At 36.8% G+C, this 11,325-nt stretch overlaps 2 protein-coding genes across 2 annotated transcripts; one reads left to right on the forward strand and one right to left on the reverse strand.

The window, feature by feature from the left end:
* Nucleotides 1–5,986: 5,986 nt before the first annotated feature.
* Nucleotides 5,987–7,403, reverse strand: cetn4 (centrin 4). The gene is made up of 5 exons (XM_033974044.2): nt 7,316–7,403; nt 6,919–7,077; nt 6,680–6,808; nt 6,462–6,599; nt 5,987–6,167 (listed from the first exon to the last, which is right to left on the reverse strand). Exons 1-5 carry the CDS (start codon nt 7,316–7,318, stop codon nt 6,078–6,080), a joined length of 519 nt encoding a protein of 172 aa, XP_033829935.1. The 5' UTR covers nt 7,319–7,403; the 3' UTR covers nt 5,987–6,077.
* A 136-nt stretch (nt 7,404–7,539) lies between these two features.
* Nucleotides 7,540–10,912, forward strand: bbs12 (Bardet-Biedl syndrome 12). Its single transcript, XM_033973937.2, has 2 exons — nt 7,540–7,601; nt 9,069–10,912. Exons 1-2 carry the CDS (start codon nt 7,596–7,598, stop codon nt 10,896–10,898), a joined length of 1,836 nt encoding a protein of 611 aa, XP_033829828.2. The 5' UTR covers nt 7,540–7,595; the 3' UTR covers nt 10,899–10,912.
* Nucleotides 10,913–11,325: the final 413 nt, after the last annotated feature.

An 11,325-nucleotide genomic window follows, 5' to 3' on the forward strand; every position in this document is an offset into this window, starting at 1 on the left:
TGTGGATGAGTTTTTTTTTTGTTTTTTTTTAATATGTGTATATAGTTGATGTTGTTGTAGTTGTACTTGCATGGCTGTTTGTGCTCCTTTCAAAACTTACAAACTCACATAACAGCACTGCATCTCCTCCTCTGATTGAATACATGGATTGCAATTTCAAAAGACTAAATTCAGTTTTACTCTTTTTTAATGATAAAATTTTGTATAAATGGCCAGATATAAAATGTTCTAAAATTGCATTCAAAAGTAACTATTAACTAGAAATAAAAGTAAAAAACGTACATATGAAAAATGTTAAAGTACAATTTTGGCAGCACTACTTGTACTTGTAATTGAGTACATTAGCCATGTAACTGTACTCTCAGAAAACTGTGCATATGAGAGTTTTACTCATTTTTACTTATAAAGCGGAAATGAAAGCTTGATGGAGGAAATTTATGGGAAAAAACATTCACATGTCATTTTCAATGAAATATGACACTTCTTTTCTAAACACCTCCAAAAGGAAATGACCGTCATTGATCATCATTGGTCATTGGAGCAATACACCCCCAATTCAAACTGTGATCGTCAGTGGAGAAGATATTGAAATATTGTCTACCTATAAATACCTGGAGTTGCATCTGGACAGCAAGCTAAACTGGTCCACAAATACAGATGCACTTTATAGGAAAGGCCAAAGCCGGCTATATTTTCTAAGCAAGCTAAGGTCTTTTAATGTAAACTGCTATGTTTTATCGGGGGATAATGTCTAAGTTTGTTGGGGGGGCAGCCTCAGAAAAAGAGATCTTGGGAGACTAGAATAACTAATAGAGAGGGCTGGTTCAACTATAGGAAGTAGTTTAGAGATTGCGATGGTGGAGCAACAGACACGCAACAGGATGAATGCTATACTGAACAACATGGACCTCCTGAATTCAGCTTTTGAACAACAGAGTAGACAGTTTGAGTCTGAGATCAGTGATCTGCGGGACAGAGCATCACAAGACCTCCCTCTTCCCCACTGCCATAAGACTGTACAATAAGGAGGTTTATGGCAGATGAAGATTTGAAGAGACCTACAGTCTGAATTTCCCCTTGAGGATGAATAAAGTATTTTGATTTGATTAGATTTTTGATTTGATTTCTTCACTCAGCTTATGGCATATTTTGGAGTCTGTGCAGGCCAGTTATAGATTTTTCGGTTAACAAATTGGTTGACGATTATTTCAATAATAGATTGGCTGCTATGACTCCCTTGCCCTTTTCCTGCATATATTGCAATTTTGTCTCTGGTTGATTGAAATTGCTGTGTCACATGTGATAAGAAAACTTCCCTAATTATTTAGCCTCAGAATACAACCAAAATGGCCACTATATCTTTAATAGAACACTTTCAAAACTGTCGATTGCCAGTGAAGAACTATAAATGTGATTAGAACTTTCTCCTATAGTATGTGATTTCTTTTTAAGATGCAATGGTCATATTGGTCTTTTTCTAAATAAGTTGAGACTATTATCTAATTACATACAACTAAGCAATTTGTCAAAATGAAACAACATATGTGTCACAAACGTTGTACCTGAATGAGTGAGGAATTACACTGTCCTCTGTCACAATATATGTGCGCATGGCTTTATCTGAGCTCATTTTAAACCATGTCCTAAAATATACTGGTTTGGGATAGGTATTTTATTTTCTAAATCAAGTTGTATTCACCTGCATTCAGTCAAGTATGCCTTTTATATGGATGCCAGCTGCCTTTTCAGATTTTGCCACTCTATAAAGCTGGCAAAAGCCAGAGTGGAATTACACTATTGTAATATAGATCTGGAACAGCACCTGTTCAAATCAAGGACTGGAGTTTTAGGTGATCTTGATGCTAATTTATCATCCAGTGAGGATCTAGAGAGCTCAACAACAAAATACTACAATATTAAAATTATATATTTTTGATTAATAAATGTTTACCATGATACCTTCTGTTTTGTACTTGTTGCTACCTTGTTAACAATTCTATAATGTTGCAAAATTAACACTTTGTACTCCGCAGGTTGTGTAGACTAGAATGGTTTATAAGAGATGGATTCTCTTGAGTTTGAAAACTGAAATATTGCTATGATCTAGCTTGCGCAAGATGTTCTAGAGATGAGCAAGATGTTTCTTTTTATACTAATCAAACATATGCAGATTATTGACACAGAGTTATTTACGTTCCTACACGGTGCAATTTAAAAATGATGTTTAGTCTTTTAACAAAATAAAAATAAATAAAATCTCTTTATTCAAAACAAACAAATACATGTTCAGGCATGTTTTGATGAGCATTTTAGTCTACATCCAAAGCAAGACAGACATAAGGAAACAGTAGTGTGCGTCACCCATATTTTGGTTTGATCTTTTTAAGGCATTTTTTTATCTGACTTTTATGTCGGTAATGTCTCTGAATGTGTTGACATACATCTCCATACAATTTCCTCATGTGCTCTGTGCACGGGGAAGAGAGAAAACCCCTCTGAGTGTGTAAAGGAAAGGGTGGGTGGGGGTTGGACTGGTCTGAGATTCTCTACGTCTTATCTGGCCTTTTATCAGGATCACACACAACTACTAGTCTCTACGTTCTCTCCCCTCCCCGAAAAATGTTAGTCAGCATTTCGTCAGAGAGTGGTTAGTGACATCAGTCTCATGGAAATATAGGGAACAAAATTGTACAAAATATCTGAAAATGAATGTCATTGCCACAGACATTTATGTTGTTGTTACTGCTGTGTACTACTGCAGAGTTAATTGCTTGGACATGCACTGCTTAGCTTTGTTCCCAAAATGCACAGCAAATATCCATAATGCAAACATGGTGCAGTATTTATCCACTGACCCCTATTTTTTTTTCCTTAGCCCATTCATCCATTGCTGATGTTTCAGTGTCAACAGAGGTATGCCACGAGTGAAAAAAGAACAATTACTTAATAGCATGATTTTTTTTTTACACATAATTTAATTGATGTTCATTTTGTTTCCTGACATGATAAACTGGTTTGAAGATTTACCTTGACATAAAACAATAACACACTGTCCGTGGAATAAATATGTTCTTACCCCATTGACTGATACAGTCGTTTGAAATAAGAAGCAGTCAAATGAGTCAAACAATGTTGGTGCATTAAGTAAAAAATAAATCTAATATTCTTAACTGAACTAACTCTTTTGTTTCCCAGTGATGAGACAGTTTTAGTCACGTGTGATGGCTCTTGAAAGACTTGGGGACGTATGTAGTTTTGAACCTTTATGTGCAAGCATTTGTGGTTTACCTCAACGTGAAGGGGCCTCTAAGTCAGCTGCAGCTATCGAGTTCACAGGTATTTTGCTGATGCATAGCTTTGCCATTTGTTTGTGACTTTCCATTTCACTTTACAGCAGTACTAAGGCTCTGGTCTACGCAGATAGAAGTACCACACTCAGGTTAAATGGTCTTGAAACCCTTAGAGAATCACTTGACCATTTTTTGAAAAGTACAAGTTTGTGGTTTGTGTGGGTGATTAGAAATTCCAGTGAAAGCAGTGGTGTTACTACACTAATACTGGTTTGGTGTTGTTGAATACTACTGTTGTGGGTGTCAGGCTTGTAGTAGGTCTCCCTCTCCCACTTGTTTGCACTGTATGGCCTCTAGCACGTTTGTTAGCACATGTACTGCTACTTTTCCACCAGTGAGGACAAAAGCGAGGATCTCTGTAATAAAGAAAAGAAAGTTTGTTTCTATTACGGTAAGAGTGGAGGAAGAGAGCAGATACACTGTGGGTGGGGGAATCACCTGACCTGGTCCACTGTTATACCTAAATCGGAGGGAATCACAGCCATACTCAAAACATCGTTACATTTGAATGGTGAACTATATGAATATATCAAAATATATTAAAACAAACGTACATTATTAGTCGTTAAAGCACTAAGTCTTTTTTTATTCATTTATTTTTTCAATACCAGTACCAACACCAGTTCTTCACAGTGGTTGCTAGGTAGTGCTCAGAAGGAATTATTCTAAATGCTATCAACGATTATTTAATCTTAAAATATTAAAACTAAATATGACATTTGTTTGTCCTCAAATGGCATCACAGGCACAGACGAGGATTACACGTCTACTTGATGTGATGATCTACCTTAGATTTAATGAACAGAACAACACACACAAAAATGTAACACTAACCCTAACCCACGAGTAACATCAACCTTTTGTGCGTTAGCAATAGTCTGCAAATTCTCATAGGATGTTTACAATCTTTACTATTTCCGTTTCATTGCTCTTTTAATTGCGGTAGAGGCAGCTCATCAGCCACTTATGGCAATAGATGAATGTTACTAATGTCATGGTCTACCTTTTCACAAATCATATAAGCAAGAAAGTAACATTTATTCATAGAGCAACCTTTTACAGAGATCTGCTCACAAAGTGCTTTACAATACAGTCAGAAAAGCACCAACATTCACAAATCAGTCTCAAATCATGTGTTGAATCTAATCAAACCATTAATCAAAATGAAGTTACATGTATTGAGTCTATTCAGTTTTTAGGATCAATGCCAGACAGGTTAATAGAAATGGTAGATAATACGCCACTTACCCCTAATGCAGGCACTTGACTTCTGCCAGAAACTGTTATTTATTATACATTTATCCTCATCTAATGCGGTTTCAAAATGAGTTGTCTACATCATAATGAGAACTCTTGACATTAAGGGGTTAATAATCTATAGGCCTTTTACCAGTAGCCTTTGATCAGTTGTTTTGGAAATTGATCATTTTATGGGAAAACTTAACTCCCACTGGTATTCGCTTTGTGTGAACATTTAACCACAGCGGTGGGGGAAAAACATTCAGGTGAGGGGCTGGAGCGCTAATACACTGTTGCACAAAAACAACATCTAAAATGGAAAATTCTGTTTGAAGATGTTCTAACATTTTGCTATGAATGCTGCAGCCTACTTTAAGCAGTGCAATTTAGCGACAAAGAATTTGTGAATGTAACGAACAGGTGTTTCATATAATGAACAGGCGTTTCTTCTCTTTTTTTTTTTTTTTTGGTTATTTAGATCTATTAACTTTTTTTGCTTATGAAAAACCTCACGTTACCTCACTTGATCTTAAATGATATTTGAGTCATAATGGACAACATGATGATCTAAACCTGGCCTTTTGATCTGGCTCATCTCTTTTCATTCCTTGTTTTGACTTGAAATGTCTCAACGTATCCAAAATAAATGTTTACGTAAAGGCAGGAGACTCCTACCCTAACCCTTTTTTTCTATAATTTGTCAAAAAGAATCTAGAACAAAGTGCACAAAAACATTCTCCAAAATAAATGACGACTTGGAAAAATGCATCACCAGTATCCTGTTGATGTTTGGGCTCTAAAAGCCGACTTCCGCGCACTCATACTAATCATCAGGTGCATCTTTCCTACAAGACAAGATTGTTTGTTCAAAAGTTGCATTAAGTTGATCTGTAACCAGGAGTGAGAATTTTACAAAGTTACTCATCTTCATGTTTCGTTATTTTGATGAGTGAGACGAGCATGTACTTAGTCACAAACTTTCACTGTCTGGTCTGCAGCGTCGCATCTGAACAGTATATCACCGCTTACTAAAGAAAATGTGTGCATGCAACCTTGGATGTTTTCCGTAAGTGCTATAAAATGAATGATAATAAATGTTAAGTAAATAAGCAAGTACCAGCAAACTGTTTTTGGTCAGTTATGGGCAGGTTATAATTTTGTCTTTCATATATCAGTTTCTTCAAAATGCTGCCTTGTATTTCCTATTTATCTTGGTTCTACATGTTTATATTAATTCTGCTCCAACAGCCTGTCTGATCAACAACACAATCAGGCTTTTCACATTAGAACTGACTAGACTTTGACTGGTTGACGATGTTTCATTAAGATGCAGATTTATACCACCAATGTAATTTTTATTGCAATATAAAAATCCCTATAAAGTTCAACACTTAAAAATATTTACAACTTCAGGTGAAAAAAATATTGAGTGTGTCAAAATCAACAGTTTATAAAGGTCAGAGAACAATATACACAGATAGGATAGATTCAATATAAATTGGTCTTTTTCATCATTCTAAGAAATTCTTCTTCGCTGACTTCTCCATCTCCATCTCGGTCAGCTTCATCAATCATGTCCTAGAAACAAAATATTAGTTTAGTAAATCTTTTATGAAGGGATATCCATCAATGTTAGCCTCAATTGTTCAGTAATTCTTATGTTTTTACATTAAGTAGGTTTCTTTATTATAGTGTGTGTGTATTTATATAATTATAGCATATATAGTTAAGTAGGTATCTTTATTATAGTAATTAGTAATATACCTATGCATAATGTATGAATATTTACGATGGTGCAATGTGTTACAAAAAACTGTAATGTATACTATACTTATGTAGCCGGCCTAGTAAGTGCCATCACACATTGTTTACCTGTAACTCCTCATCCCTGAGATTTTCTCCCAGCTCTTTTGCGACTCTCTTAAGGTTTTTGAATGAGATTTTGCCCGTGCAGTCATCATCGAACAGCCGGAAAGCCTTTAGAATCTCCTCTTTTGAGTCTTTTTCACTCTGAGAAAACAGTTGTAAATAAAGTCTTGTGACTGGACTTATTTGTTTCATTCTATGACTCACTTTTGCACTTCACACACCATTTTAACAGACATCATGCTGAGAAAGTCATCAAAGTCAATCATTCCAGAGCCTTCTTTATCAATATCTGCAATCATCTTCTTGATTTCTTCTTTTTTTGGCTCAAAACCAAGGGCTCGCATAGCCACCTGTAGAATGCAGCATAGAAAAAAACAAAAAACAATCCATTAAAATTAGTTTTAAGTAGTAGTTAATTGTAGTTAAGTAATAAACAGCATGCGAACTGAATGGACCCAACCTTAAGTTCTTTAACATCGATGGTACCAGTCCCATCAGTATCGAACAGATCAAATGCTTCTTTTATTTCCTGCTTTATTTCTGCAGTTAGTTCGACTTTAGGAGCAGCCCTTTTCTTGGATTGTCCTGCGGAGCTTGCTGATTTCCGATAGTTCGAAGCCTGCAGAATGTTGTAAACAAATAAGATACGATCTGATTTATGTCATTTGCAAAAAGTCAAGCATTAAGTCACATCAAAACAACTTTGTTTAACCAAATGGCTTGCCAATTGTTAGCTAACTTCAGTGTTGATTTTTCCAGAAATTGAACAGCTTCCTTTACTTCTATCCCTTTTGATTGTTTCAAATAATATACACAAACCATTAATTGTAAAAGCAAACGTGCGAATGTGAGCTTACCATTTCAAATAAACAATGTATTCAAACAGGGAGAGAGAAACGTGCACGCTTCTCTGATGTCAACAAAGTCGGATAGAAACGGTTCACCAACGGAAGTCCCCAACGAACTGGAATCCCCTTGTTTAACCAATGATAATGTTTAATGGGCGGGTTTTCAATTTATCCGCCAATAGAAGGAGAGAATCATTCTTGTCTCCTGGCAACCGGAACATAGCGCACGCGCACTGCAGTGTTGTATTGAAGCGCACATCCGAATTGCTCTGTCTGCCGATTATCGTTTATGAAGGTAATTTTACAAACTTTGATCAAATGCATAGAGAGCAGATTATATGCGAACATTTGTATTCAGTCCTTAGGCCATTTACATACTTTGTAACGAGAAAGGAGAGATTAGTTTCAATAGAACCTCGGTTTTGATTTATCTTTGCTGTCTTTGTACTCTTTCTTGCTTGCCACTACACCATAACTTAATGATATCCGAAAATGTCTATTTTCTGCTCATCTACGACATGTTACGGACATTATAATTGCCATCAATACAGCGTTTTGCCCGGTCAATGTGATCTCTGTTTGAAATATAAAATCAATATTGTCAAGCTATTATGAAATCCAGTAATAAAAACTCTTTAAGTTAACCCTATCAATATAATTAGAGTCCGTTTTTTTCTTGTATCAAGACAAGGCAAGTTTATTTGTTTAGGACATTTCGTACACAAAGTAATTTAAAGTGCTTTACAGAATAAGAAAGACATTAAAATCACAATACAAACAAATCAAAACATAAACAATCACAAATAATCATGGTAAAATTAGCATTAAAAGAGAAGAGTACAGAATAAAAACCTTTCAGTCATATGCACAGCTAAACAGAACCGTTTTGAGCCTGGATTTAAACATTGTCAAAGTAGAGGCCTGTCTCACATCTTCAGGAAGATTCTCCCAGGTTTTTGCTGCATAAAACAAACACTGATTCCCCATGTTTAGTCCTGACTCTGGGCACCCGCTGGAGGCCAGTCCCTGAAGTTCTCAGAGTGTGAGATGGATCATTTGACACTAACATTTCAGAGATGTACTTTGGTGCTAGGCCATGGAGAGACTTGTACACAAGCAGAGCTGCTTTAAAGTCTGTTCTCTGAGCCACTGGAGCCAGTGCAGAGACCTGAGCACAGGACTTATGGGCACTGGACTGCTGCCCTGATCCTGACTTGAACCAGGAAATACAGTTCTAGTCAAGATCGGGGCAGCAGCGCTCTGGATGTACCGCAGCTGTCTTACCACTCTTTTGGAGAGGCCAGTGAGCAGGCTGTTGTAGTAGTCTAACCTACTAGAGACAAATGCATGGATAAGTCTCGACAAGTCTGGTTTAGACAGTATATCTTTGATTTTTCCAGTGTTTTTAAATGGTAAAAATCTGCAGATGTTATTGATTTGATGTGGCTGTTAAAGTTCAAGTTTTAGTCCATTATTACTCCTAGATTTCAAGCCTTTGATTTGAAGGTCTTAGAGAGAGAGAAACCGGAGGTGACTGCTGACACCTTTTTAGCTGGAGAAAGTTGTTTTGCATCCACATAGTGATTTGTTGGATGCAGTGACTGAGTAAGTCACCTGGTCCATATTCATGTGTGTTATAGCCATCTCCTAGTCATTTATTTAAGATGTTCTTTTTACATCACCATCCCATATGAGTTTCTTTTACAATAGTAGTGTTATGTTATAAGATAAAACCAATTTAACAATCTTCACTTCATTTCAGATCCTTGAAGTTATGGCAGCAAGTAGTGTTCTAAACCAGCGCCAACATGTGGGATTGCAGACACTGTCAGCATTGTCTGGTATCACGACACAATTTTTGGGTCCTACCAAAACCTACAAGATCATTCAAGATGATGCGACCGGTGAATCCGCTCTAGTATCCTCATGTTATCGGGTACTGGAAAATCTAGAACTGACCTGCGCTGTTGGCCAACTGGTTTACGAGACTGTGGGAGCCCATCACAGAATTTATAAAACTGGTTCTGGATGCTTGCTTTTCATGGCTGGGGCGTGGAGTAGGGTCGCATTAGAGTGCCTACACAGAGGAATTCCAATTGCTCATATAATATCAGCTATGTCAGAAGGAATGGACATCTGCTTAAGTGTCTGCAAGCTATGTAGCATCCCAAATAAAGAACTTTACTCAACACCAAAAGCACAACCTAATGAATCTATTGTAAAGGATTCTGCAAGCCATCAACTGTCATCTAACAAGAACCAAAGAAAACTAAAGCTAAGCCGTCATTTTCAGCAACCAAATTGTGAAAATATTTCCATGATTCCTAATCTTAACTCAGAGAACCAAAACCTAACTGCTATTGCAAGGACGTTAAGTCACGGGTACTCTGAGGCAATGGATTTAGTCATCAAAGCTAGCCAAATTCAATCTGAAAAAGACCTAACATTTGACATTGACAAAATTTCAACTTGCTTACTGCCTTGTTCCGCTGAGATTTGGAATTGTGTTCTACCTGGGTGCATTGTGCCTGTATGTCCAGAAAAGGCTTTAATTGCGCGCAACTTAGAAAAACAAGATTTAAAGGTTGCACTAATAGATGGTCATTTGACATCCACTTACCGCCATCTTGGTTATAACAAACCAAAAGGATTACAACATGTTTCGGAAGTTTCCAGTTCAGACAATCATGAGGAAGAATGGTTGGAATGCATTGTAAGACTTATACTAAACTTGGAAGTGAACCTACTGTTAATTAGTGGGATTGCTGATGGAAAACTGAAGGACCACTTTTGGAAGCATAATATTCTTGTTGTAGAAAAGATGAAGCTTTCGGTTTTGAAGACATTTGCCATGTCAACAGGCACCATTTTGGTGTCTTATGCCACACAGTTAAATTCAAAATGTATTGGAACTGGAGTCACTGTCAATATATGGAAAGATTTGAGCAATTTTGCCAACAAATCAAATCATGAATCTTTTCTAAACCTTTCTACCATAGAGAAAGGCGGCCTAGTAACTGTTGTGCTTTCAAGTTGGATACAGGGGAAATTGCAATCTGAAGAGGACGCATTCTTGGCGTGTGCTTATCGCTTACACTGGGCATTAAAAGACAAATCTCTTCTTCCTGGTGCTGGGGTGACAGAAATGTATTGCATTCATCAACTGCAAAAGCAAGCACTACTCTATGCCAGCGGTCACAAATCTGTGCCACCAATTAATCCAGGGACAGCTGCTGGCCCTTACACCGGTGTAGTGTTGCAGCTCATGGCAGATGGTTTCATAGACTTTGTAATGAATGTGATGGTCAACACTGGGAAGTATTCGAAAGTGCAAGCCAGGACTGTTGTGGTGGAGCAACTACATGGCTTGGATGGAAGTGTTAACAGTGCAAAGATGGACCAAATACGTTTAAAAGATCATCAGATGGACAGTCATTATGGTGAAAGCATGATCTGTGATAATCTAACACTGAAGCAGGAAGTGTGGAGGAAAGCACTGGATTTAGTTTTCCTTATTTTACAAACTGATGCAGAGATTATAACAGGTGTGGACCAGAAACAATTAGAACAGAGGGATCTTATAATTTTATAATAGAAATGCTTTAAATCGAGATCAAGATACCTCAAGATACATTTTTCGATTAAGCTTTTTGTCACCAATGCTTTATTATTTTTGACTTTTTTTTCCGCATGAAGAGTTTCTCTTTAAAGGTCTAAAACCAAAAACCTCCATGTGATTCAGTATACAAGGGGCAAACTTCTGTGTGTAGGTAGCAAGGAAAAAATGTTCCACATTGAAGTGGATTTCATTTTTCACCACATGGTGGAGACAAATTAGTGTGTGTAAACCTTAGAAGCCAGACTGCAATACAATGGATTTTCTGAAACTTTTAATAATTGATTCAAGGTTCTGATTTCTGTTTTCATTCATTTTTTTTATATTCCGTAGCATAGAGTTGGGGAAAAAAAGCATTTAAAATTAAGAAGCTGAATAGCATTAAATAAAATTCCTCTTACTT

The sequence above is a fragment of the Periophthalmus magnuspinnatus genome, chromosome 10 (assembly GCF_009829125.3).
Source record: "Periophthalmus magnuspinnatus isolate fPerMag1 chromosome 10, fPerMag1.2.pri, whole genome shotgun sequence".
Lineage (NCBI taxonomy): Eukaryota > Metazoa > Chordata > Actinopteri > Gobiiformes > Gobiidae > Periophthalmus > Periophthalmus magnuspinnatus.